The following is a 27,172-nucleotide window of genomic DNA, read 5'->3' as shown; positions in this document are numbered from 1 at the left end:
AACCGTACATTTCTGGAGGACAGGGCCTCTGCCTTGTCACCTAGAAACCCTGCACCACGAATAGTGCCTGGGATAGAGAAAGTACTCTTTGAGTAACTTCAGAAATGAGTGAATAAGTGCCCCTGATCGGCAGAGAGAGGCAGGGGATGTTGTGAGAGCTCCTGGGGAGGCTTGGGGAAAATGAGCTCTGCTTTGCTTTATTCCAGGCAAGTCTTTCAAGCCTTTGTGAACGTTTCACCATTACCTTTGGTTCTTCTACTTGCTGAAGTCTTTGTTGATATAGTTGCCGTTTAAAATTTTTTCTCTAGCTAGGTATGTAGTGACATAGAAGGAGAGGAACAGTTCTGGGGGGTAAACACCCCAAAATACAATTTTCTTACCTGCCCCCTTCCCTGATTGGGAAGAAATGAGCCAGAGGGAGGGATAAACACCTTGGCGCTGCTGTCCTCCATCCAACCATGCATCTGTCCATGCATCCAGGAATAGAATGTGATAGACTCGGTCTGTCTTGCTATTGGCGTTTCCTCGGCATCTAGGATGGGGCCTGGTGCATAGTGGGTACGTAACTATTTTTCTGATGAAAAATCCATCCATTCTGTCACCTCTCCATCCAGTCATCCATCTGTTAATCTCTCCATTCATTCTTCACCAAACAATCCTATTATGTCTACGTTAGGTCAGGCACAGTAATTACAGAGGAGATTGATTTCATTGGTCCCTGTTCTTGAGGCGTTCACAACCTAGAGAAGAGGACATACCTGGAAGAGCATTTCAGGAGGAAGTGATACGAGTAAAGAAATAAGCCTGTTGTGTCTAGATGAGGAACAGTAGGAGATAAGGCTGGTGAGGCTCGCAGCAGCCACTTCACTGAGGGTCAAGATAGGGAATGTGGACTTTATTCTGAAGGTGGTGGGTAGCTGCTGCAGGGTTGAGGCCAAAGAGTAACTTGGTCAGATGTGCACTTGGGAAAAATCTCTGATGTCGGAGCGGAGGCCTGGGTGGAGTAGAGGCCTAGGCAGGGCCGAGGCTCTATAGAGCCTTCATCTAACACAGGCTCAGAACACTGGCCTCCATGGACTGCTCTCTCCTTCCTAAAACTACCCCCTCCTTTGGTCCCCATTACATCATTCTCTTCTGTTTCCTTCTAACTCTGACTATTCCTACTCTGCCTCATTTGCTGTCTTTTCCTCTGTTCTCCCTTAAATATGAGTGTTCATGAAGGTTCTGTCTTCACTTTTCATTCTCTTCCTGGATAATCTATTCTCAGCCCAAAGCCCCAAATATAAATTCCCAACTTCTGGCTCAAATCACTTTCTTGAGCTCTAAGAATCATGGGAGAATGAGAGGAGATGATGATCATGAGGTGTTCTGGGTGACTGGTGGGTGACTGACTGGGCACAAGGAATAAGGGGGATGGAAATCCCAGGATGACCCCCTGGCCTTCTAGGTTGGACAGCAGATGAATCTATTCAGTGAGCTGGGGAGCCCCAGGGGAGCAGATTCTGGGCTGTAGAGGGTGAATTCAGGTTGGCATGTGGAGTCTGATATGCTCATGGGACACCTGGGTAGAAATCAGGATAGTAGACAGGCTGGGCTGGAAACACAGATTTAAGAGACAGCAGAGTGAGGACGAGACTGAAATTGTGGGCACAGATGAGATCACCTATGGTACATATGCAGAGAGAGAGTCAGAAGTGAAGGATGGGCTGAGCTCCTTGCAGAAAGAGGAAGGTCCCTCCTGGCTCTGAAGGAACTGTAAGCCTGCTAGTAGCCCTGTGGTGACTGCCCTCTCTGTGCTTCCCAGGCCTCGGGGCTGTCAGAATGGATAGGGAAGCAGATGGAGCCCTTGCATGCTGTGGCGCCGGCAGCCATCACCTTGATCTTGTCCTTGCTCACTGCTGTGCTCACCGAGTGCACAAGCAATGTGGCCACCATCACCCTGTTCCTGCCCATCTTTGCCTCCATGGTAAGTAACCCTGCTGGGGGAGACGACTTGTAGCCATCATTTCATAGGAAGCCATCAACCCATGACTATATCCTGGATCCCTAGAGAGGCAGTGACATCAGGGGCCCAAGCCTGGCCAGGCTTTGGAGACCTGGGTCTCTAAACCCTGCTCCAAGACAGACTTGTGTGCCCTTGAGGACCCTGGGCCTGCTCTCAATCCTTTGCTGGTTCTTCTTTGTATCCTCCTTGCTGACCAAAGTGCTAAGCAAGAACCAGGTGCTCTAAATGTATTTGTAAATGTAATTGTTATTTCTCAAGCTGGGGAGACAGGGCTTGCATCACGGAGAAGGGGGCCAGGGCCGTGAGGGAACAATAGAGGGTCTCTGAGAATGTAGCACGGATGAGTGGGAGGTCTGCAGGGCAGGGCGACACCGCTGGCTGGAATCTACCAGGAAGAGATCTTGGGGGAACTGGGGCCTGGGAATGGCGGGAGGGGAGAAGGTGTTCTGGGAACACAGAGTAGCCCAAGTAAAGGAAACGGGGCGCATGACTGGAGCCTTGCTTGGCAGGCTCAGGGATCAGGGATCGGGGAGCTGAGCCCACAGAGGCCGTGGGTGGTGGTGGTGGGGGATGCCGAGAGCCAGGCTCAACAGTTGTGTTCTGTGGACAAGCATATTGTTGAGTTGGGATGGGAAGCAAGCAGAGCTTATAGGAAAATCGACTGTGATGTTTTCTTGCGTTTCCTTTCGCCACTCATCACACAGCAGTACTGGCCTCAAGGTGGTACAGAAAGAGCCCTGGGTGTGCAGTCAGAGGTCCCGAGTTCAAGCTGTGGGATCCTCAAACATGTCACCTGGGTTCTTTCCCCGTACTCTTGTGCTGAGGGTTAAGTAGGATGAGGGCTATGAGAATCCTCTGCAGATGCAAAGTGAGCCTGGGAGAGGCCGTGGCTGCCATTCTGGAGGTGGGAGACAGACTTACAGAGGCCTCAGTGCAGGCCTGAAGTTGGTAAATTTTCACTCAGCTGCCAAGGTGTCCATGTGTATAAAAAGCAAACCCAAGTGATTTTCTCTTTTTGTTCCAAGTGAAGATGAAAGTGTTAAGAAGAGCCAGGTGGCCCACCTGGCCCTCCCCAAGCAGCTGCCCAGACAGGTGCCGAGGAGCTTCTCTTGCTGCTGCTCATGCAGTGGTGAGGCCTCCCTCCCCTGGCAGAGGCCTGGCTTTGTCACCTTCAGCCCCCAGCCAGAAAGATGGACGTCTTCACTTGATGGGGTGGCCAGGCCCTTTGAAAACAAGCTTTTCTAGAATCAGAAGCCCCAAGGTTAGGTTCCCACTGGCCTCACACTTCTGCCCCAGCACCACCTGCAGGCAAGGGGAAGGGCGACCTCCCAGCTGGGTCTCAGATGCACACAGGGTGCATAGGCCATGGGGGCCCCAGGAAGCAGACAGGCCCCTCTCAGTTACTCCTAAAGAGGGTACGACTGGTGCAGCCTTTTCAGAGACCTGTTGACCCACAGGAACCATAACCTGAAACCTCTCATACCCTTTGACTCCGGGAACTTTATGTCTAGGAATCTCTTAGGAAAATCATCAGAGATGCCAACAAGCATCTATTATAAAGATGCACATCACAGAATTATTTGTTATAAAAAATACTTCCATAATACAGAGGATTGAAGAAATATGTTCTCATATATTCATACAATATAATATGATCAAGTCACTTTTAAAAAATCACAGCTTTGAAGGGTATTTCATAAAATGGGACCATGTATAACTTTTCAAAGCTGGAAATGTGATAGATACATGTGGCTAAAAATTGTCTAATAATATCAAAGAGTATGTAGACCCTTACCCTCTCATCTCCTCCCTAGGGACAACCTCTGTTATTAATTTCTTAGGTATCTTTCTGGATGTATTACACACACACACTTTTTAAAAACAAATGGTATCATTCTATGGCCCTGTTCTGTACCTTAGTTTTCAAATCTAACCATACACTTTGGAGATCATTCCATGTTAGTATATAAAACCCATTCAATTCTTTATAGCTGCAAACTATTCCACTGTACATATGTATTTTATTTAACCATCCTGCTATTGATGGCCAGTAAGTCTGTTTCCTGTGTGTTTTGCTGTTACAATACTGCATTGAACATCTCTGCATGTGTCTACCCTTATGTGCATGTAGATCTACATGACAGATTATTAATTTTGATAGATATTGACAGATTTTACAAATTATGGTATCTTTTATTCATTCAACAAATATTTAATGAATGTCTACTCTGTGCTAGGCACTGTTAAATGTGGCTAAATTTTAAGCTTTAGAGAAAAGATGGATACCAAATTTTATACACAAAATGATCCCAAATGTGTATAGAAACACATGCAAAGGCACAGGTCAGGTCCCTGCCCTCTAGGCTTTCTCTGCCTGTGGCAGGACAGATAGACAAGTGCATGGGTGGGCTGCAGGAGTGCTCAGTTGAGTCCCTGGCACATAGTACGTGGCCAAGAAATATATGTTGAATGAATTGAGGGGATTCAGAAGGGCTTCCTGGGGAATTTAGCCTTCAGGATCCAGCAGAATTATCCAGATGTGGCAAAAGGCAGAGGACCCAGCAGGACAAAGGCACAGAGGTGGAAAGGCACACAATACGTTAGGGAAATGCTTTTCAGAGTGATGGTCCTGGGAGCTTTTCTTTTCTGCATCTGTGACGTTGTAGTGCTGTGTTTTCCCCCCAGTCACGTTCCATTGGCCTCAACCCGCTCTACATCATGATCCCCTGTACCCTGAGTTCGTCCTTTGCCTTCATGTTGCCTGTGGCCACCCCACCTAACGCCATCGTGTTTTCCTATGGACACCTCAAGGTTTCTGATATGGTAACGCAGCCACTTTTATTCACTCCTATCAGCTATGATATTTCTGTCATGAGGGATGCCCCATTTATTAATGATCTGTGATGTCAAAGAGTTTGGGAATACCACCAAATGTCCAGACCTAACTCATTATTTGCATTTATATGCAACATCTCTTCTTTTTTGACATGATGTCATATTTCAGACCGTTCTGTCCCCCAAAGCTGAGAGGTGGGTTACAGAATTTCCCACCTGGAGGTACCTGAGCAGCCATCCATGGAGCCTTCACTGAGTACTTGGAAGGGGTGAGGATGGGGGTCCCACATGGCCCAGATGGATTTCACAAACTAGCAAGAACCCCCCGTGAGGACAGTCAGGAGGGGCAAGGCTGAGACGGTGGGGTGGGGAGTGCTAATGACAGCCACAGAGACTGATAGAGGAGTCTGCAGACGTGGAAGCAGGGAGGGGGCGAGAGACATCACTGCCTGGGAGCAGATGCTGCCCTGGAAACAAATGCAGCCAAAGGGAGGAACTCTTCAGTCCTGCTATGGCTTTACCCTGGCCCCCAGCAGCTCTGCAGCTCTGGGAGGGAGAGAGGGAAGTGTGTGAGCAGGGGAGGCCAGAAAAGAGGGTTCCTCCCCCAGCCCAGTCAGGTGCTGGTTATCTCAGAGCCTCCGCTGGTGTCTCTGGGACTCCATGGAACGTTCTCACACAGCGGCTGGGTCCCAGAAACTAGCAACAGCAAGCTCAATTCCAATCCCCAGTAAAAAATCTAGCACACAGTTTGAAAGCAATAGTTAGCATGCAAAGAACTCAGAGCAGGCACTGGAAAGGCTGTGGGAGGTTCTCGGGAAGCCAGCACATGCCTGGGGAACGGTGAAGGCCCTGGCGTGAGCGCCAGACCTGGAGTTAGACCCAGGCTCCTCCAGTAACTCCCTGAGTGGTCTGGAGCTGTCGCCTCCCTCACATCCCTGAGGCCCAGTTTTCCAAGCGCTCAAGTGCACCTGGAGAACCCGCCTGTCCTGCCTGTTTCCCAGGCTGCTTTAGCAGCGACGATTCTTACTGGACATGAAGTTGCTCTGCCTGGGGGAGTGGTAAGCACAGAGCAGGGCGCAGGGACAGGGGGCCTAGCACGCAGCCTTTGTTCCCTTCTGTCCCAGAGTGCTGGTTCCCGTGTCCCATTCACCTTTGTTCTGACGGCCCCGCAGACCCAAGGGTGCTCACTCTGACCCTGTATTTTTCCAGATGAAAACAGGACTTATGATGAACATAATTGGAATTTCCTGTGTATTTTTGGCCGTCAACACCTGGGGACGGGTCATGTTTGACTTGGACAATTTCCCCGAGTGGGCTAACGCGACTGCACATTGAGACTTAGGAAAAGCCATGAGACCACGACCACGACCCCACACTCCGGAGAACTCCCGAAACTTCCAGTACACCTTGCAGCAGAGCTTTGGCCACCCCCATGGTGATCCCATGATGACCACACCCTACAGAGACCCAGCCAATGGGCCACATCTTCCTCCACGCCCAGGGTCACAGCTGGGGACAGGTGCCTGGAGGGTAGTCTTGGAAGTGAAGGGTGCCTCCCAAGGGGCTGCTGGTGTCCATCTCTCCTGGGTCCTGCCATCATCTCTGGGATGGGCAGGGTCCTCCCCAACTCAGTCTAGAGCTAGCCCCACGCTGGGCTCTGGTGTCTACTCATCATCTAAATAGGACTCAGATCCTAGTTTGAGAGGTGAGCAAACAACCTTCCAGAGCCTGTGCCTCTCCCAGCTTACCCTGGGCTGCCTCAGATCACCCCTGTCACTCGGAAAGGACAACCCAGCCCAGGGACAGAACGCCTGGTCCTGGGCGGCTTCCCGCTGCTGCAGTGAGAGTGGGAACCAGCAGGAGTATGGTGGATCTGAGTCGATAACTTCTGGGCCATGCCACCCACAGCACCCCACGGCTACCGGCTCCACTTTAACGGACAGTTTGGACCCCCTTCGCAGCTCTGCGGGACATCTCCTTCAGTCCCTAGGCCCCTCTGTCGTCCTGCTGACGTTTGTTAGAATCTGCCCTTCTTCTCCTCGGCAGGTCAATTTGGCTCTTCCAGGAGATGCTTTTCCTGCCCCCCACCCCAACCCTGATGGCTGGGATCACGCTCCACTACGGGCAGTGATGGCTCCTTTGGGGCCACAATTGGGGGTCCAGGTGCTCCCTCACCTGCAGGTCCAGAGGGGACACTTGTTAATTACCAAGAGCAGGGTTCCTTCAGAGTTTGTCTGTCATGCTGGAGTTTGGTTTCCTCTGGGGAAAGACTCCCCTTGCCGACAGCCAAGACTGGTGGTGACAGAGCAGCGCTGAGAACAAGCAACGCCTGGTGGTCCCGGAGCAGATAGTCCCTGTCCATGAGTGAATCTACCTGAAGTTGCTGGGCAAAGACTCCAGAGTGGCTGGGAACCCTCAGATCCCCTGTGAGAGATACATGGGAGACTCCCACACTCTTGCCCACAACTCAGTTTTATTTTTCTCTTGCACTGCTCCATTGGTGGTATTTTTCAGAGCAGGAGAAGGTATGGGAACCCAAGGGACTGCCCCCCACCCCCCTGCAAAGGACCAAGCATGTACCACCTGGTTCCACCTTATTCCTTGGGTGGGATGATTCCTGACCATCCCATCTGTCTCCCATGGAAGGTGCACTGAGCTGTCGGGGGTGGGCGGGGTGAGTGGATGAAGAGCACTCACTGCTCACCTCCTGTGTGCCGGGCCTCCCCGGCCCTGGTGTGTCTGTCTGCTAGTTATCACTTGACCTTTGCCGTAGCCTGTGAGATAGGCAGGCATTATTAACCTCATCTGGCTTTCATTAATACTGGGGCTAAGACAGGCCAAGTCATGTCCACAGTCACGCATCAAGTTAGTGGCAGTTGAGGTTCCAATCCAGATCTTCACTGCCATGTCCGCTGCTGCTTCCTCTAGCTATTAAGGACCTTGGCCTTGTAGGGCCTGTGGGGAAAGGTGGTGGCCAAGTGCAAATCCACCCCAAGGCCCTGCCTGCTCAGGGATCATCAACAAGAGCCCCCTTCTGCTGCCTCCTCTGAGATGGACTCAAGTCAGTCCTGGAGCAGACAAGGCTGGTCTTTGCCTGCAGAAGCCAAGCCTTTGGTTGGAGAGAGCAATATGAACATGGCTCCCTGCTCCCCCACAAGATAAAACTGAGCCACCCCTCTATCAGTGCTCCCTACACTGTGAGGGCCCCCGGGACTCACACTGCCCTTTGGGTCCTGTGCCGGCCCTATGGCTGAGCCACAGCAGGCCACCACAAGTGTGATCGGTAAATAAATGATTAGTTCAGTGTGGTCAATTAGATGCATGCCTGGTGGTAGTGAGCAAGGTCAGTGAAGGTCATCTGGTGGGCACTGAAGGCTGAGTGGGACTGGCCAGACTGATGGGGGAGGAAGTGGTGGGGTTGATGGAAGGGCAGGGGGACTGCATCAGGTTGAGGGGTGACAAGAAAGCTGGGCGGGGTTTTGGGAGAGTGGATATCAAGGTTGAGGAGGTTGACCAGTTGGGATCCTTTCCTGTCCCTCTGAGCTGAGAACCTCCTTAGGGAAAGACCTGGGCCACCTCCTCTGGCAGGGCCAGTGAGCAGGGCATGCCCTGGAACAGGTAAGGCCTTTTCCCCTCCCCACCATCTCTCACACACAAAAATAACGGTAGTTTGCTCTGGACTCCAAGCAGCGAGTCAGCCCATTAGCAGAGTCCAATTCTCAAAATGAATGCAGATTTTCTCAGGTAGGACCCTTGATGGCATGTTCTTGTTTGTGGAAATAAAGACAAATGCTGGATTGTCTGGTTAAAAACTACACCCAGCAGTCTTCTTCTTAGCTAGGAACTCCTTCTTCTAGCCTACTCTATCTAGCCTACCTATCTAGCCTTCTCTCCCCTACTCCCACATCCTCTTAAAAGCCTTGTGCTCCAACCCGAGGAAACTTCTTTTAACATAAAAAAAAAAATCCATCAAAATAAATCTCCCATACCATTGGATGAGTTTTTACATTCTTCAACAGAAAGCTTATCATTTCTGGTGGAAGTCCCTGATTTCAGATAGATATTCAGTTTACTTCCCTGATTCAGGTTCTCACGCCCCTGCCCCAGGAACACCTTCCAGGCGGTTCCCTGCTATGCCGGGCAGACTCACACTTCCACCCTCAGAAATACAGGCCGCCCATGGCTGGCAGTCTCAGAGCAGCATTTATGTCCCTGCCTCCAGCTATCAAAGGTAGAGAAATACTACAGTCTTAGAACACTGCTGTCCAATCAAGAAATTTTAACAGTTTTTATAACTAAAAAGTTACCATGAACACAGCGGAAGAAATTTCAACCATGCAAAAAAGTATTGAGACATGTTTCTCCACTTCAGACCTTGAGGCCTCCATGCCCCACCAGAAAGGCAACCACTGTCCGACAGTTTCTTATGTGTCCTTCTAGAAATGCTACAGGTACAGTTGGTCCTGTAACGCAGGGGATGGTTCCAGTACCCTCTCCGGAACCAAAACCCACGGATGCTCAAGTCCCTTATATAAAACAGCCTAGGAGGGTCTGCCCTCGGTATCTGTGGATCCCGCGTGGCAGTTGGTTGAATCCACAGAGGCGGAACTTGTGCACACAGAGGGCAGACTGCATACATGTGTATGTAACAGATATTTAGCATTTTATTACATCTGGGAGCATACTATGCACATTTTCTGTCCTTGTTTCTACCCCTCTCCCTTAATTCACTGGGAGATCATTCTATTTCAGGACATATTAAGTTTGACTCCCCCCCCATTTAATAGTTAATTTTGTTTTTAAATTGAAGTGAAATTAATTTCAGTGAACTGCAGACCTTAAGTGTACAATTCAACGATTTAGACAACTGTGTATACTGTGTAAGCAACACCCCATTTCCATCTCCTTACCCTCTGAAGGTTCTCTTGCCCTTCCCAGGAATCTGCACCTTCTTGAGGCAACCACTCTTCTGATTTCTGTCACCATGAGCTGGTTTTGCCTGTTGAAATTCATGTAAATGGCATCATATAGTACACACTCTTGTGTCTGATTTATTCTGCTTAACAAAATGTTTCTGAAATTCATTCTTGTTGTGTAACCATTTATTCTTTTTATCATTGTTGTTAAGTAGTGTTTCACTGTGTGAATATGCCACAATTTGTTTATTCCCCTTTGATGGACATTTGGGTTGCTCCAGTTGAGGGCTCTCTGAATAAAGCTGTTAGAAAATTCTCTGCAGAAGTCTTTTTTTGGACACATGTTTTCATTTCTCTTGGCTATGTGCCTAGGAGTAAGCCACAATCTTTTTAAAAGCTGCATAGTATTCCACTGTAAGTGCATACCACATAATAAACAAGTCTCCTGTTGATGGGCATTTGGATGGTTGCCAATCTTTTGCTAATATTGAAATAAACACAGCTGTACTTAGTAAACCGGTGAGCGTACTCTCCTAGAAGGGCATGATGGATGAAAAGGTATATGTATTTAAATCTGGGACAGCTGTTACCAATTTGCTTTTCAAAAAGGCTATGCCAATATATATTCTGAAGAACTGTGGATGAGACCATATTCTTCCACAGCCTAAGCAACTCTGTGTGTAATCAAACTTCTCAATCTTTGCTACTCTGATAGTTGCAAAATGCTCTCATGATTTTCATTCTCATTTCCTTAAATTCCAAGTAATTTTGAGCACTTTTCATATATTTATAATCCATTTGTATATCTTTCTTTTGTAAACTCCCTGTCTTTTCCCCATTTTTCAGGAGTTTTTTAAAAAGATATTTTCTTATTCACTTATAAGAACTTTCTATATATTAAGGAGACTAGTCATTTCATAGTGTATGTTAAGATCTAGCGAAGCTAGTTACTGTTTATTCTTCTTTTTAATCCTCTCCACCTCCTGCCCCCAGCAATTCTCAAATATTTTTCCATAAGAATTTCTGAATCAGCTTCTCTAGTTCCCCAAAAATCTGGCTGGTAGTTATGTCTCTGGCTACCTCACCCCCTAACTCTACCTCGCTCTCCAGGGTTTCTTGACCTCAGCACAATTGGCATTTCAGACCAAATCAATCTTTGCTGCAGGAAGCTGTCTGTGCACTGCAGGATGTCCAGCAGCATCCTGGCTTCTATTCATCAGATGCCAGCAGCAACCCTGCACCCCCCTCCCCCAGTTGTGGCAATGAAAAATGTCTCCAGGCATTGCCAAATGTCTGAGAACCGCTGACTCACTCTGATAGGAAGCTACACGGGCCTCCTTGCTGCTCCTAGAGCAAGCAAAGTACACTCCTGCCTCATCACCTTCCTAAACTCCGCTCAAACGTTACTACTCCTCAGCCTATTTTAAATAACTCCCCACCTGCCCCACACTCCCTACACTGTCCTTGATTTTCCTCAATTGCATTTTTCATCTAGTATACTAGATAATTTACTTCTTTAGTTCTCTCTTTTGTTTGTCTGCCTCTCTCCCATCTTTAAGTATGTAAGCCCCACGGGGACAGGGATTTTTCTCTGTTCTGTTCACTCTTGTATCCCCTGTGCCTAGAACATGCCTGGTACACAGTAGGTGCTCAATAAGTGTTGGATGAATGAATGAATCAGAATAGGTTTGTAGTATTGGTGGTTCAGTGGTAGAATTCTCGCCTGCCAGAATAGGTTTGTAGACAAGGTTAGATGAGAAATGACATCTTTACAACATTGACCCATCCTACACAAAATGGTGTTTTTCCATATGTTAAACCTTTCTTTTATGACCCCTTGTAAACTTTTGAAGTTTCTTACAAGTAAGCAATACTAAATATCTTTTGCAGTAAACATTTGTCCAGTCTATTTTTTATTTTTCCTATTAGCAGGCTTGGGAAACTAAACTACCTGACTCACAAAGAGTGTGGACGGGCTACCAGGCTCCAGGGACTTCCCTGATCGGTGACCCTTGGGCTGTGGTCATGTCTAGAGGCCCCTCACTGTCTCTCTTCTCCATCACCCAGCCCAGAGCTCTTCCTCGCAGGCTCCCAGGAGGACCTCTACCTTGGCTGATGGCCCTTCCCAGGCATCCATCTTTGTCCACCTCCCTCAAGGGGCTGCAGCTAAGGAACATTGCTCAGGAGAATCCCACTGCATGGGGCCTCCCCAGAGACCAAGGGCTCATCTCCAGGCTCCCCTGTGGGGCAGGTGGCAGACACACTGAGGGTGACCTTACCTTTCCCGGCCAGCTCCCTAGCCCAATTGAAGGGGCCTTTGCTAGGGAACGGACTGTCCAGCAGAGTAGGGATGTGGGAGGACAGGCCCTTCCTTGGCAGGCTTTGAGAGGACAGAGAAAGAGGGGCCTCCCTTCCCTTGCTCTGTTTCCCCAGACTCCTCCCGATGGGCCCTGGTTCCCCACCTTGCACTGCACTCCTGCCCAGGCCTGAGTGTGAGAGCTGAGCTCTGGACCTCCTCCCTGGGTGTGGTCCCTCACCTGTGAAACAATAACCCTTCCATGGTCTGAGCGCTTTGGGCTGGGCACACGGCGGGCACTTGGTGAAGGGGGCTGCTCTTGTGTCATCAGCCATCACAGCCACTCCTAGGTCTCCTTTTCAGCAGTGCCTATGAGGATGTCCGTCATGCCCACATGAGCCCCAGGTCCACCCCAAGGTCACCCTGACTTTTCTGGAGGTAGCCTCCAAATGGATCTGAAGCTGTGACCTGGCACCACCCCGGGCACGACTAAGAGTAAGCTCCAGAAAGATTACGGGTCCCCCTCCTTTTGCGTAAGTCAACATAAAACAAGACAGTGCTTGTGAGGTGAGGCCAGTGGCCCTGACTGTTGGCTTGCAAAGTGCTGTGTGGCGTCCTGCTTGCCCTGCCCCCAGCAGGGACTTACCCTGTGCCTGGGACCTCCTGGGGGTGGGGGTGGGGCAACAAGCCTGCTCAGAGCCCAGAGCTGGGAGGCTGGCAGGCAGGCCTGGGCTGTTTCAGAGGCTTGGGGTGGGGGGTGGCGGGGGGGGGGACCCACAGCTTGCAGGGCGGTGGGGAGGCAGGGGAGGCAGGCTCCTGCCCGCTGTGGGGCTGTGGCAGTGTCCCGTGGTTCACCACTTCACATTTATAGCTCCAGTGCTTCTCAGTTTACTGTCTCTGCGGTGGAAGGCCTGGCTCTCTGGAAACCGCAGCTGTGGGTAGCTGGGTGCCTGCCTGAGTGCTGAGCTGTGAGGGAGGCTCAGAAGTTTCCCAGGACGGTGAGCCCCAGCTCCAGCCCCCACCTCAGGCTCGCCGTGACCTCTTCGTAGAACCTGGCTGGAGGCTGGAAGGAGCTGTCAGGATACTGAGGGTCCCCTGGTACCCTTCTCCCGATTGGTCCTCCATGAGGAGCTGGAAACTTGCCAGAGAGCGGGGTGGGGGTGGGGTGCTCCCTAAGGCCCCTGTGGGACTCTGGAACAAGGGAGCTGATGAAGGAGGTGAGGGTGAGTCGGGGGACCAGAGGAGGAGGCTCACAGGACCAAGGCTTGATGAGCACATGGGATGCATGGAGCTGCTGCTCTCCAATCTGAATTTCTCGACCTACTGGGTTTCACACGTGGCCCAGCGGCCTCACAGCGTGGCCCTCAGCAGACCAGTGCAGCAGGTGCGGCTCCGTTTGGCCAGGGAGGGGTCTCAGGCTGCGAGAGGATGGGAGGTAAGCGAGTTGTCTAGATGCTGGCAGCCGCAGTGGAGCCAGGACCAGGACTGAGAGCCTGACTCCAAAGTCCTGTTCTCATCACTGAGCCATGTAAACTTTGAGTTTTGTCTGCACTAGGGAGTGGGGTCCTGCTGACCTTACAGAGATCGGCAGGAGCAGGGCCTGGTTCCTATGCCCCGAGCTGTGGATCTGCCCTGCTCTGGCTCAGTTAAGGGGGCACCCAGTTACAGACCAACTCCCTGCCCTGCCCTGCCCCTCCCCACCCCACAGGCCATCAGACCTGACTCTGGCCTGCTCCTCTGGACTCCTTGATTAGAAGGGCAGGTCAGGGAGAGAGGGAGGGAGTCTGGGGCCAGGCATGAGACAGGCTGCTGGGGCGTCTGGAAGCTCTCACCCTGCAATCGAGGGAAACCCCAGAGAGCAAATAGGAGAGGGGATGGGAACAGGTAGGGCCATGATTACCGGGTAGGGTGTGGAGGGGACCTGCGGGAGGGCAGGGCCCATCTTGGGGAGGTGAGGCGGGAGGGCAGTTACCTAAAAACAGAGCTGATTTTCATATAAATAGGACACCGATTGGATATATTTCTTTTTTAAAGTTAGGATTTATTTCAGTGTTCCCTTCCTCAGCAAACAACCCTGGCATGCCAGTCCTTGGTGGTTTTCAGCCTGGTGGCTGAGGCGTCTAGCTGGTTCAGGTCACGGGGCCCTTGATCTGGGTCTCTGAAGCAAAGAGCAATTCAGTTCTACATTTACCAACCCCTGAAGGATGCCTGGTCAGTGCTGTGAGGTGGGGTCACAGGGAAGAACCAGGTTCTGTCCCTGGCCCCAAGGGTGGACCGAAGTAAACAGTTCTTCCTCTGATTGTATACGAGTGGACGGGGTCCGCTCACTCTGTGTGAATCAGGAGAGGCTTCTCAGGATCTATCCCAAGCAGTTTTGAAGGATGAATAGCTTTTCAGACTCTCCTTTTTTCTTGCAACAATAGTAAGCAGCCACTATGTGCCGGGTGTTAAACTAGTAGCAGAGAGACAGCACACAGGCTCTGCTCTGAGAAGTCTAGTAGGGGAAGTCATGTGAATGGGGACAAGAATGTCTTAAATGTTAAAACTGAAGTGTGTGCAAGACGCATCAAAGGCCAGAGGAAGGACCTCTCCGTTCTATGTGGGGACACGGGAGCAAGGGTCTGCGCAGGGAGCTGGCCGAGGCAGGGGGGCCGTGCGCAGCAGGAGGGCTGTGCTGAGGCAGGAACTGGGACTGCGCTTTCTCAGGCCCAAGGACTCAGTGAGCTGCCTGGGGGCGTGAGACCACTGAGCAGCAGGTGGGAGCAGGCCTGGTGGTTTAGGCAAGCAGTCTGTGGCTGAGCCATGTGGTCTGGAGGAGTCTGGACAACTGGGTTCCAGCTCTCACTTCTTCACATATGGGCTGGGTGGCCTGGAGCCCCACACTTTACCTCTCTGAGCGCCATCTCCTTGCGTCTAAAGGGGAAATTATGGTAACACTAGTCACATCTACTTGGCAGGGGTGACGTGAACAGATGGGATGGGACATGTGAAGGCATCTAACAGAGCCCAGTCCTGCAGTTTACAGATAAACGGGAGCTAGTCTGTCTCCCCCATGGCACTACCCAGAGGCCGACTGGGTGTGGGGGCCACGTGGGGGAAGGGGCAGTGGGGCTCCAGGTCTGTGGGCAGGGACCCAGCTTCACTCTAGCTCTGTCAGGGGCGTCTTCCTAGGGCTGAGAGGTGGTGTTCTTCGGTGGATCCCAGGACAGGGAGGGGGCACAGCCCACCAGGATGGGGGCCTTCGTTGACCCAGGACTGGTTAGTCGCAGGGTCTGTCTCTGTAAGCCTGGCTGGCTTGTACGCCTCTGATTTTCTTTTTCTCCTCTTTTTTGAATTAGGCCCCTTTGGGCAATGCCAGCCTGTCTGGGACAACTGTGCCCCACAGCCAGCTCTTGGCCTGTCTGGCCCTGGGACCCTGGTCAGGGTCTTGGGGACAGCAGCATCCAGGAATCTTCTAGAGTGCAGAGGCTCTGAGATCAGGCTGACCAAGGGAGGCTGGTCTGCTCCAAGGATGATGCTTCCTCAGCTCCCCATATCGCTGGCTCAGGCCCGAGGCTCAGGCTGGGCAAAGCATCCCAAGCATTGGTGGTCTTTTCCAGAGCCCGGTGCTGACCTGGCCTTTGTGCAGGCTGCCCTGGGAGGGGCTCCACCAAGACAGGCCTTGTGAAAGGCCAGTTACCTGCCAGTGCTTGGCATCTAAAATAGAATCTGGAGGAGCAGCAAAGCCTTTAATTCAATGTGTCTCAACAGCGGGTCGGTGTGGGGATAACTATGATCTGACTGGTCTTGAGCTATAATTATGGTGTCAGGATAAAAAATTACAGGCATTGTGTGGGCTTGTTTTAAATATAACGTAATCCATACCGTCCTCTCTCTTATTTGCTAGATTTGAGGTGGAGTCTTTGGCAGTTGGCACACGTTCTGCCTGACGTGTAGCAGATAAAAATGGCCCTTGCCCAGGGAAAAGGGCATGGCAGGAGGCCTCCCCAGACCCCTAATGTTCCTGACTGCCCACGGCCTGCAAACCACAAGCACACGTGCGCATGGGGCTGTGCACGCTATCTGTATGCCGCATCTCCCCAGCTGGCCGCCCTATCTCCGGCTCCCCCAAGCCAGTCCACCAGAAACATCTTTGTAAAACAGTCTTGAGGCTTAAGAACCCGTTAATGGCACTCCACTGTCTAGAGAGTAAATCCAAACCCTGAGTTCTTTCAGGTCTTGACCCCAGACCACCTTTTAGCAGCCTATCTGGGGACAAACAGCAGCTATAGAAGAGAGGTGAAGTACGGAACAGAGGTAAAAGACCTCGGGTTCTGACCGTGGGGATTAAACTCAGGCTCCCCAACTCAGGAGCTGATGTGAGTCTGGGCAGGTTATGTCATCCGTGCGCCTTAGCTCCCCCGTGATCATAGGCTGTGTGAGCATGGAACGAGGCAACACTCTCCTAGGGTGACCCCAGGCACATCCCTTTCCCTCACCAAGTCTCAGTTTACCTATTAAAAGGAAGCAATAGTCTCACTGCCTTTCAAATCAGTAAATGTTTTTTAAAGTGCTATTTCTTCGTGTAGTTGTATGTGGTGAGATAGGCGTGTTATCAGTTCAATCTTTCTGGAAAGCAAATCTTTCTGGAAAGACTAAGAACATGTTTATACCCTGTAACTATGAATCTAATCTAAGAGAAAATTCAAATTATGGACAAAGATTTATATTTAAAAGATGGTGACTTCAGTGTGGTTTTATATTCTTGAGCAACTGAAAAATGCCCAACATTCGGGTGACAGTATTTATGGTGGGTCCACTCAAAACTTCTACGCAGTCGCTTAAAGTGTTTATGAAGAACATTTCACTATGTTGAAAATGCTTATAATCTAATTTAAAGTGAATAAAACAGATACAAATTATATATACTATATGATCTCAGTGATAATAAAAATACATACAACCACAGAAAAAACACTGAGATGGAAATGTAACAGCAGTTACCTTTGGTGAATCTATAGTAGTGTATTTTCTTCTTTGTTTTCTGTATTTTCTAAATATTTTAGAATGGGCATGCATTTCTTATACCATAATCATTTTTGTTTGCTTGTGCGTGTGCGTGTGCATGTGTGCATGTGTGTCTGTGTCAGGGGGAAGGAAGTAATCAGGTTTATTTATTTATTTCCTTTTTTTTTTTTTAAGAGGAGGTGCTGGGGATTGAACCTAGGACCTTGTGCATGCTAAGCATGTGCTCTGCCACTTTGAGCTATACCCTCCCCACTACAATAATCATTTTTAAAGGAGCTGAGTGTTAAAACTATTAAATGAAAGGACAGAACTTGATGTCTGAGTTCCCATCTGGCTTTTAACAATCTCTTACGTGCTAGAACCATCCAGGGAGTCTGGGAGGTAATGTAAAGGTCCAAACTCTGAAGGACCGTCTGCCTCAGTGACAAGCAGTGACGGGTCCAGTGCCTGGAGTCAGCAACTCACCAACCACTGGGGTTCACAAGACTTCCCTTGAGGTCAGCTGCCCTTCTGAAATCTTCCCAAGCATCCAAGAACCTTCATGGCCATTGAAGTGGAGCAGTGTGCCAGCCCCCGCTGTCCCTACCACACTACAGAGCACTGGGGGCTCCCTATTCACCCGGGCCAAGTGGGTTTTCCATCTGAGAGGTGAGCTCTTTCTGCCACTTCAACCAAGGGACTTGTTGGAGCAGGAAGACAAGCCAAGCTGCTGTCACTGCTGTGGGCCCGCCTACTGCCGCACATCTGGACTTTGGGGACCCCACTCATTGGTTCTGTCAGACCACGCACTGCCAACTGCCAGGACATGCAGGTCCGTCTGGCAAGTTGTCCTGAGTATGGAGAGCCTGGAACACACTGTTGGAGGTCATTCCCAGACTGGTCATTCCCAGCCATTTCCTGGGATGAGGACACCTGGAGAGATGGAAAGGGCTCCTGATGAGCCCCTGCTGCAAGGAAGGGCCCCGAATGAGTTCCCTGGGGAAGGAGGCCTTAGAAGCCAGTGTCCAGTGTCCAGGTCCAGCTGGCAGCTTGTCAGGGCTCTTCCAGGACCTCCGTGAACCAGCCACGTGTCTGCCCGGTTAGAAACCTGAGAAAGACAGGTTTTAGAAGCTGAAAGACCAAGACAGACAGACAGGCTTGAAGAAAGAGTGAGGACGACACGCAGTCAGTGAGAGGCAGAGAGGGGGAGAGAGACAGGCTGTGACACAGGGGCTGCAACGCAACAGGCAGGCCATGGCCAAGGGTGAACTACAGGGAGGAGACCAACACCGGCACCACGCTCATCCTCGCCGCAGTCAGGGAAATGCACGTTAGAGCAGCCTCCACACCTACTAAATTAGCACACGTTAACAAAATGATACCATCTCACGCTCTTGAGGCTGTGGTAAAACCAGCTTAAAAACACTGCCAGGGGCCTGGGAAATTAGCACGGCCTTTAAAGGAAGAAATTGGGCAGTACGGCTCCAGAGCTACTAAAATGTTCATCCCCTTTCACGTGGTAATTCCACACCTGGGAATGGGTTGCAAGGAAGTAATTCAACAGAAAAATAACAGGTTTGTTCATAAAAGATGAGTGAGGTGCTATCTGTTACGTCCCACACGCTATAGTATGGCCACTGTGACTATTTTTACAAATAGGGAAGATGGAGACTATGTAATAAGATTTAAAGATCCTTATGCTATGTGTAAATAGAAAATAAAACTACTTGTACATAAAACTTAGTAATTATATAAGACAGCCAGCTGGATGCTCCGGTGGCCCCACCCTTCTGGTGAACAGTGGTTCTTGACTCCCAGCTGGTCTCACACACACACACACACACACACACACACACACACACACACTCCTGTCTTCCCTAGGGACCTGCCCTGCCGCTCCCTGTCTGGAACTCTCCAACCACGACCTCAGACTGGTTGGGAGACAGTCACAACCGAGCCTGCCCACCTGGCCAGCTTACTCTGGTGGCCCCGGGGAGTCTGGGTGATGCCTGCTGAGTCACTCCAAGGTCATACCCCAAAAAGCCAAACCAGAAGAGGTATGGTGGAGTTAGATCCTCATTTAAGAAAAGGGATAAAGTGATTTTGCAGGCTCTGAAGTGTCTTGCTATTTGCAAGCACAGTAATCCATTTAAGTCAGCTGAAGTCTGGACTCCCGACTGAAGCATCACGGGGTGAAAGCAACTTGCAACAGATTGAAGGCAAAGGGAGCAGGGACCATGGGGTCACCCCCTCCTGGCCTGCCCCAACAGCAGGCACAGATCTGATTCTGAACTTGAATCGTCCAGTTTATGTCTTCCCCTAGCTCACAGAAGCTGGCACTGAGTAGGAACTCAGTATATTGTGGGTGAACAAAAAGGAGAAGGAGAAAAGACCACATAGTACATGAGTGAGCAAGCGTCACGGAACAATTCTGCCTTTATTCAAAACCTGTCTGACTTTCCAAATGTGCCCTCACTCATGCTCTGGAGAAGCTACACCCCATGTACTTGCTTACTGTCAGGGGATGCCCTGCCCTACAGGGGCCAAGAACATTCAGTGACCATGCCTGGTCCAGACAAACCTAACCTTGTTCATTCGGTCCGTGCAGAGTTACTGAACACAAAGAGGCTTCATGATTGTCCCTGCCCTTGATGTTTTTCCAATCTCATGGGAGAGAGAGACAGGAGTAATCAATGAGGAGCAATTCAAAGAGCAGTCACATGGGGTGCTGTCAGAAGAGGCAGCAGCAGTGGGGAGTGAGAACACTTGGAAGTGGGCTCAGGATGGTGTGCAGGACTAGGCAAGGGGAGGTGGCAATGGAGCAGGGCTTTGAGGACAGGCACGACTTTACCTGGCAGAAGGAACATCAGAGGGCCAAGGACAGGTGGGAGAAGCCACCTAGGCCTCCCCCAGCTCCTTACCCTTGAGCCTGCCAAGACCTTGGCTCAGCCCCGGCCGATCCTGCCCAGACGGGCAGAGCGCAGAGGCAGCCTCAGTCTAAGCCCAAATGCTGAGGGTCCTGAGGTGCATCCCGACTGTTCATTCATTGATTCAGTCACATGTACCACAAACACTTATTGCACACCTCCTCTGTGCTAGGTACTATCATATGCTTTTGGGCATATAGTGACAAACAAGTCAGGGTCCTTGCCCTTCCAGTGGGGAACACAGACAGTAAACATGCAGCAAATCAAATAAATTCACATTGTGGAAGGTGCTATGGAAAATTGTGAAATAAAGATTAGGGGCTAAGGGTGATGGAGGATCAGGGAGGAAGGCAGGTATTTAATCAGTAAAATTCATATTTTATTTCATGCTTAAATGATGTGAAGAGGCAAATCATTTAAAAATCTGGGGAAAAACATTCTAGGCAACATACATGGAAAGTACAAAGGCCCTGAGGCAGGAATAAATGGCATATTTAAGGATTAGCATGAAGACAAACAAGATGGAAAGGAACTGGGGCTGGCGGTCAAGGGTAGGAGGTGAGATCAGAGAGGCAGTGAGGAGCCAGGCCTGCTCCTGACGCTGGCTCCTGGGCTCCAGGAAATTATAGCATCTCTTGCATCACAGCCAGGCTCTGGCCATGAGTTAAAGGTCTCAGGACTGGATGCAGGCCCTGCACACTAATGCCCTTGACAGAGTGCTGGTACATGTCACACCCTCATCCAGAAGTGCCCGCTGGGTCGTGTGACACCTGCTGCATCGTGCTCACAGAACACCAAGTCCTGCAGCTGCTTTGGTTTCACCAACTCCCATGCCTATGTTCCTCCTCCTGTTCCTCCAGGGAGTGGTGTTGGATTCCCAGCAGAACTTGGAACTAGGTCACAGAAAACGTGCTTCCAGGAGAGAGTACAAGCACAAAGTGGCTGTGGCTCAGGGGGTCCAGAGCGACCTAGTGGTAGAGATGCCCAAGAACTGAAGGCCAGGCTCTTCTGATGGCCTCCAGGATTTCTCTGGACAAACTACCCCCTCATGATCCTTTGAAGTATATACAACACATAGCAGAATAGATCTCTAGTCCTCTTGGACCAGCAGAAGCCAGTGGTTTAGAGCACAAGCTCTGGGTTTGAATCTTGGCTCCCCTTCTTCCTAGCTAGTAACCCGGTGCAAGTCACTTAACCTCTCTGTGTCCCAGTGTCCTGATCTACCTAATGCAGACGTGAGGAAGGCCTGAGTGCGCTAAACAGTGCCTGGGGGAAAACGAGTGCTCAGTGCGTGTTCGCTGCACTCAGACAGCAAGGTTCCTTTTGGAAGGGAACGTGAAACATGAGCGTTCTCCCTTAAATCAAGGTGGGCACGTCACATGAAGATGCTTAGGTTTTTCCCAGATGAACATGGCTAGGGCCCAGTCCTGAATCACAGGGCTCGGTCTGAGAGACACTAGGCACTGAAGTATCCCCAGGGTGTTCTGAAAGTCCAGAGACAAGAATTCAGTATGGGGAAGGAGAATGGAAAGTGGCTGGGGCTGTGCCCCCTTGAGTGCCCAGGGGAGGACCAGGGTACTCTGATCTCTCTCAGAAGTGGTCACCCTTGAAGGCAAAAGAGCGGGTTTCCTGACAGTTGTCACCTCAGGCCTGGCCTCAGGCCTCTGTCTACTTGGCATGCCTCTGAGATTTCTGCTCAGTTAAGGCTCAGCCCTTGCAGCCGTGTGGGGACCGTCTGACCTCTGCTGTCTACCATCTGTCATGGCACAAACTCAGAGATGGTCACCGACTCAGAGGAGGCACTTTTCTCCAACTTTCCACAGTGACTCCCAGTATTAACTTATTTTATACTGTGACATACACAAAAGTTTCACAAAGCAATTCTTACCTTTACTATGTGTGGACACTCTTATATATTCTATACATTTTATTTTTTACTTCATTAATAAGAAAAATGCTAATTATAATCAGGCTTTCTCCTGGAGTTCAAAAAACCTTCACTTAGGGAACTAAATTAGTACCTTATTTCCCAAATGTCAGTCAGTGTGTTCCACATCACTTTCGAACCTCTGGCCACACCCAAGGCCAACTGTTTACGGAGAACTTGATTATTTTTTCTTTGAATCAATTCATTTAAACATTTAAAAATGCCTACTATAGTCAAGGTCAAATACTGAGGAAGCAGCAAGTTTGAGGGCTAGGTGCATTTTTTTAATCTAATATACACGAAAGAAAATATTTAATTATCAAAATAAAAAATGTTTCCATACCTTCTAAAATCATCTTGCACAGCAGTAGTGTCTGCATTCCTTGTCTTGGGAATCTTAGATCTACAGATTAGTCCAAACATCTCATTTTCAGTGGGCGCAGTGAGGCCCAGAGAGGTGAATTCACTTATCCGAGGTCTAGTTCCTCAGTTAGTGGGAAGGTCAGTCTGGTCACAGGAGGGGAAAAAGGAAACAAAGTCTACCAGTCTTATCACTTTTAGAGAGAGCCCCCACCCTGTCATCTCACCAGAGCCCAGATGTCAGTTTATCATGACCTTGGCAGAGCCACTTTAAGACCTGGGTCTTAGACACCCTTATTTCTGAAGGTCCTGGTCCATATCATATCACACATATTACAATGTGTGCATCTTGAAACTTACTAATTTCAATTTTGTTGTTTTCTTTCTGTATTTTGAAGTCAATGAATTTTTCAAACTACAACCACTTTTGCAGCCCCCTACGAAGTTCACAGCCCCTAGGTTTACAACCTGCCGTGCCTAACGGATGAAGTGGCCCTGGATCTGGTAAAGGAATCTGATTTAAAAAACACACTAAAGAGCAACTTAATGACTTCAGCCCTCTCCTCTGGTATCTGTAAAGGGGAACATGGACAGGCCATTGACATCTAAACGCGTGAGTTTCCAGTGGAGAAATCTTTGCTGTTCTGGGAGACCGGAGCGAGCGGTGCCATTGCAGGTGGGGCCAAATGCTGCGTAACTGGCAAAATGCTCTTACTCTAGGCCTGTTTCCTCAGTAAGTAAAACAAAGGGATTAGATTCGATTGATGGGATTAGATTTGACTGATGACTCTCAAAATATATTTCAAAAATGAGGGCAAAATCAAGATTTTACTGGACATACAAAAACTAAGAGAATCCATCACCAGCAAACCTGCACTAGAAGAAATGAGTAAGGAAGTCTTTTAAGCAGAAGGAAAATGTTGCCAGGTGGAAATCTGGTTTACACACAGGAAAGCACCCAAAATGCTAACTATGAGGCTAAATATAAAAAGCTTTCAAAAGTTATCACTTAAATTTCTTTTAAAGACAATCAACTGTTTAAAAGCAAATATGCTAACAATGTACTGTGCCGTTTGCAACATGTATAAGTAAAACGTACGAAAACAAGAGCAAAAAGGCCAAGAAAAACAGAAGGATACTCTTGTAGGATTCTTATAGTGTGTGTCAAGTCGTACAATATCACATTAAGGTGGAAGATGATAACTTAAAAATGTATACTATAAAGCCTCATGAAAACTACTAAAGTAAAAAAGAATGAGTAAGCCAACAAAGGAGATAAAATGGAATAATTAAGAATACTAAATTAATCTTAAAAAAAAAAAAAGAAAAGGGAACAAAGACCAGAGGGAACAAATAGAAAACAAACAGCTAGATGGTAGATTTAAATCCAGCCACATCAATAACCACAGAAAATATAAATTGTCTAAACAGCCCAATTAAAAGGCAGAAATTATTAAGTTAAAAAAAACAAGATCCAACTATATAATACTAACAACAAATTAATTTTGAATATAAAGACACAAATAGGTTAGAAAAAGATGCACTGTTCTAATAATAGTCAAAAGAAAGCTGGGGTAAATATCACATATTGTTGAAAGCAGGGGTGTAAGGTCTCCTCAAAAAACAACATTATCTTTCCCCTCTGAGAGCTCCTGCCCCGACATCTGACCGAGGCCACTACGCCTTTCCCACAGCAAATCTGCTACGAAGTGGGGTGCTTCCCCTAATGGGCCATGCTCTAGCTTTCTAAGCTGCTAGAATCTTCAGGGTTTTTCAACCTTGGTACTATTGACATTTTGGGCCAAGTGATTCTTTGTTGTTGGCGGTCCGGTGGGGACATGACCCTGTGCATGGTAGGATGTTTAGTGGCATCCCTGGTCTTCACCCACCAGATGTCATTAGCATCCAACCCCCAAGGTTGTGACAGAAATACCTCCAGACATTGCCAAGCGTCCCCTGCCGGGCAAAACTGCCTTGGGTTGAGAACCAACTGTTATAGATCAATTCAGCTGTTCTTCAGCCACCCCAGGAGAACCTGGGACTAGGACTACACATTGATATCCATGCCAACCCCCCCCAAACCCCTCCCAAAACCCCCAAAATTTGAACTTTGGACCTTTAAGGCCTACTTCCCGGGAACAGTGTAACATTGCCTGTGAAAGTCAAGTTTTCTGAAGCATCTGCATCACACTTCAGTGCAAATTTTCTCCCTTATTGGTGCCTACCAAAGGTCTACAGGCAAGGAGAAGTTGGGTAGGTCAAGGCAGATCCTGTGGGGGTGACAGAAGGGGAAGAGGTGTTTATCCAGCTGGTGCTCCCTGGAGAACAAGATCTCAAATTCACTCATGGGGCATAAAATGAGGGAGATAGACTGGCAGACGATTGTCGTTCAGTCCTCTGGCTTTAAATACCATCTATGTCCTGATGACCCCACATTTTATATTTCCAATCCTCTCCTCTCTTACGGTAGCCAGCCTCTTGCTTTCAGCTGCCACTCAGTCTACTTGGGTACTTGATAGCACCTGAAATTCAATAAGGCCAAAATAGAACTGATTTTCCCTCCTGAAGCTGATCTTCCCTTAGTATTTCTCCCCCTAGTAAATGGCACCACCGTACACCAAACTGCTCAAACCAAAACTCAGAAGTCATCCTTGATTCTCTATTATTCCTCTTCCCTCACCTTTCTTATCCATCAGTCATGTCAGCTCCGCCTCCAGAACACACCCCTAATCTGCTCCCTCTTCTCCAGCTCCACTTCTGCCACCCTAGTACAGCCACTGTCAACTCTTACTGGACCATGGCATTAGCTTTCTAATGAGTTCCTGCTTCCTCTCTTGCCTCTTACATCAGGGGTTCTCAGCCTCACACTACTGACATTTTAGACTAAGTCTCCAGTCCTTTTGGGGGGAGGGTGTGTGTGTGTGTGTGCGTGTGTGTGTGTGTAGCTGTCTTGCGCATTTTAGGATGCTTAGCAGCATCTCTGGTCTCCACTCACTAGATGTCAATGGCATCCTCTCCCACCCCCCAAATTGTGACAAAAAAGTCTACAGACATTGTCAAATGTTCCTTGGGGGCTAAAAATCACCCTTGGTCGAGAACTACCACATTCTAACATAAGAACTAGGATATTTTAAAAATACAAATTGCATCATGTCACTCCCATGCTGAAAACCCTCCTAATGTCTTCCCTTCGGCCTTAAAATAAAACTCAAGCTCCTTATGGTGGCTTTCAAGACCCTCTAAGGACTGGCCACTGCCTACTTCTCTAACATCCTCTCTTCCATATATTACTCTCCTTCTCTAAGCTCCAACCACACTGGTCTTCTTTCTGCTCCTTGAACATTCCAAGCTTGCTCCCCTCCACTCTTTGAACTTGCTATTTACTCTACCTAGAATGCACTTCGCAGATCTTTGCACGGTTCACTCTTCACTACACAAGTCCCAGACCAAATGTTGCCTGAACTGCAAGGCCTTCCCTGACCATTTTATCTAAAGAACCCCCTTACATACATTCTCTATCCCACTACTTGTTTATTTCCTTCATGGTGTTAGTCACAACTGAAAACTCTCATTTTGTCATTTGTTGTCTGCCTCTTCACCAGAGTGTATGCTCCCCAAGCACCAGGACCCTATTTGCCTTGGCCACTGCTGTAGCCCCAGTGCTAGAATAATGCCTGGCGCAGAGTAGGTGCTCAATAAATATTCCTCCCCTGCACCTCCTCGAATCACAGGTCAAGATTCCCTTTTAAGACTATTCTTGATTCCTGATGTGGACCTTCATTTTTCATTTTGACCTACATTTGGCCTATGTTAAAACATATGTGGCTGGGGCTGCCATGCACAACGGCTTAGCACAAAGAACTGCTTATTCTGAAACATAAACAAAAGCCAACTAGTTAATTAAGAAAAGCCTGTTCTTTGCCCCTCAGTTTTCGGTAGGTATACAATCATTCCACCAGTCATGATTTCGGCTTGCTGCCTGTCCCTAAATATGAAGCAGCGAAAGTCATTCAGGGGGCTAAGAATCCAAAACTCACCTGGGTCAGAGGTTCAAACAGCCTCTACGTCCATCAACTCAATTTACACAGTATCTAGGGCCTGAAAACTTTTTTTGCGGTGGCTTCAAGTTAAAATAGTTCATTGGGTCAAAGGCAGGATGGTCCAAGGTGCAGCAGGGTCAATGAATGTTGGCTGAATCCCGAAACCGCATCTTGGCTTTTTCTCACATTGATTTGTGGACCGTTTCCAGGAAACCAAAGATGATGGGCCCATCTGGCAGCAGGCTGCCTTCGAACTGGCTGCAATTCTGCCCTGGCCAAGGGCCACGGACCTCTCAGGGCCCCAGGAAAGGAAGCATCTCATCGGGCCCTTGGGACATTCTGGCGGGCGGCTGGCCGCTCCCGTCGCGGCGGGCTCTCCACGCGGTGCAGAGACGTCTCCACCCGCAGGGAGGAGGCCCTGACTTGGCGGGAGGACGTTTCCGTACGCTGTAAGGAGGTTTCCACGCGCTGGGAGGACACCTCGAGGACGCGAGGGAGCAGCTTCCCAGAGGGGGAGATGGAGGGCCCCTCGCTGCAGCGCTGGGTGGTCTCCACATGCCGGGAAGATGTCCGCACCTGGCGGGAGGATGTCTCCACGAGGTGGGACGAGGTCTCCACGCGGACAGTCGACGTCTCCTCGTAGCGGGCGGCCTCCCCCCGGGACGGAGAGGGCTTTCCCCGAAGGGGTGAGGCCATTCTACGGGGTAACAGGGATGAGCAGGCCTCGAGAGGCCCCACCGCCTCACGCTCCCCGGCGGGTTACGTCACGGGGTGAGGAGTGACGGCACAAGCCATTGTGACGCACCGCAGGGGTGCACGAGAGTGCAACGACACAGGGACGCGGAGGCACGGTGGTCCTGGGGTGGGGAGCAGGTGACGA

The 27,172-nt window shown here is 49.5% G+C and overlaps 2 protein-coding genes across 10 annotated transcripts in view; one reads left to right on the top strand and one right to left on the bottom strand.

Annotated features, from left to right (window-relative positions):
• The window catches only part of SLC13A5 (solute carrier family 13 member 5), a 26,148-nt gene extending 16,622 nt beyond the window's left edge, over window positions 1-9,526 (top strand). Inside the window, exons 10-12 of one of the 2 annotated variants that reach the window (XM_006217615.4) lie at window positions 1,805-1,966; window positions 4,691-4,828; window positions 6,050-9,526. In XM_006217615.4, coding sequence (XP_006217677.1) covers window positions 1,805-1,966; window positions 4,691-4,828; window positions 6,050-6,175 — 426 coding nt within the window. In that variant the 3' untranslated portion in view covers window positions 6,176-9,526. The remainder of the gene's footprint in view (window positions 1-1,804; window positions 1,967-4,690; window positions 4,829-6,049) is intronic. The other variant, XM_015250669.3, reaches the window with a different exon arrangement.
• C16H17orf100 (chromosome 16 C17orf100 homolog) lies at window positions 348-27,172 on the bottom strand. Of its 8 annotated transcripts, XM_072940653.1 has the most exons (5): window positions 26,290-27,172; window positions 24,369-24,522; window positions 22,236-22,399; window positions 9,751-9,839; window positions 348-544 (listed from the first exon to the last, which is right to left on the bottom strand). In XM_072940653.1, the coding sequence occupies exon 1, from the start codon at window positions 26,986-26,988 to the stop codon at window positions 26,611-26,613; it is 378 nt and encodes a 125-aa protein (XP_072796754.1). In that variant the 5' UTR covers window positions 26,989-27,172; the 3' UTR covers window positions 348-544; window positions 9,751-9,839; window positions 22,236-22,399; window positions 24,369-24,522; window positions 26,290-26,610. The 8 variants fall into 8 exon arrangements, 6 of the variants coding, with proteins under 6 accessions (XP_072796754.1, XP_031530767.2, XP_072796753.1 ...); XM_031674907.2 differs by lacking the exon at window positions 348-544 and having other exon boundaries at window positions 9,495-9,839; XR_012060294.1 differs by lacking the exon at window positions 348-544 and having other exon boundaries at window positions 9,534-9,839; window positions 24,478-24,522; window positions 26,290-26,613.

The sequence above is a fragment of the Vicugna pacos genome, chromosome 16 (assembly GCF_048564905.1).
Source record: "Vicugna pacos chromosome 16, VicPac4, whole genome shotgun sequence".
Lineage (NCBI taxonomy): Eukaryota > Metazoa > Chordata > Mammalia > Artiodactyla > Camelidae > Vicugna > Vicugna pacos.
Note: the sequence above shows the minus strand (reverse complement) of the source record. Positions and strands in the feature narration are given on the sequence as shown.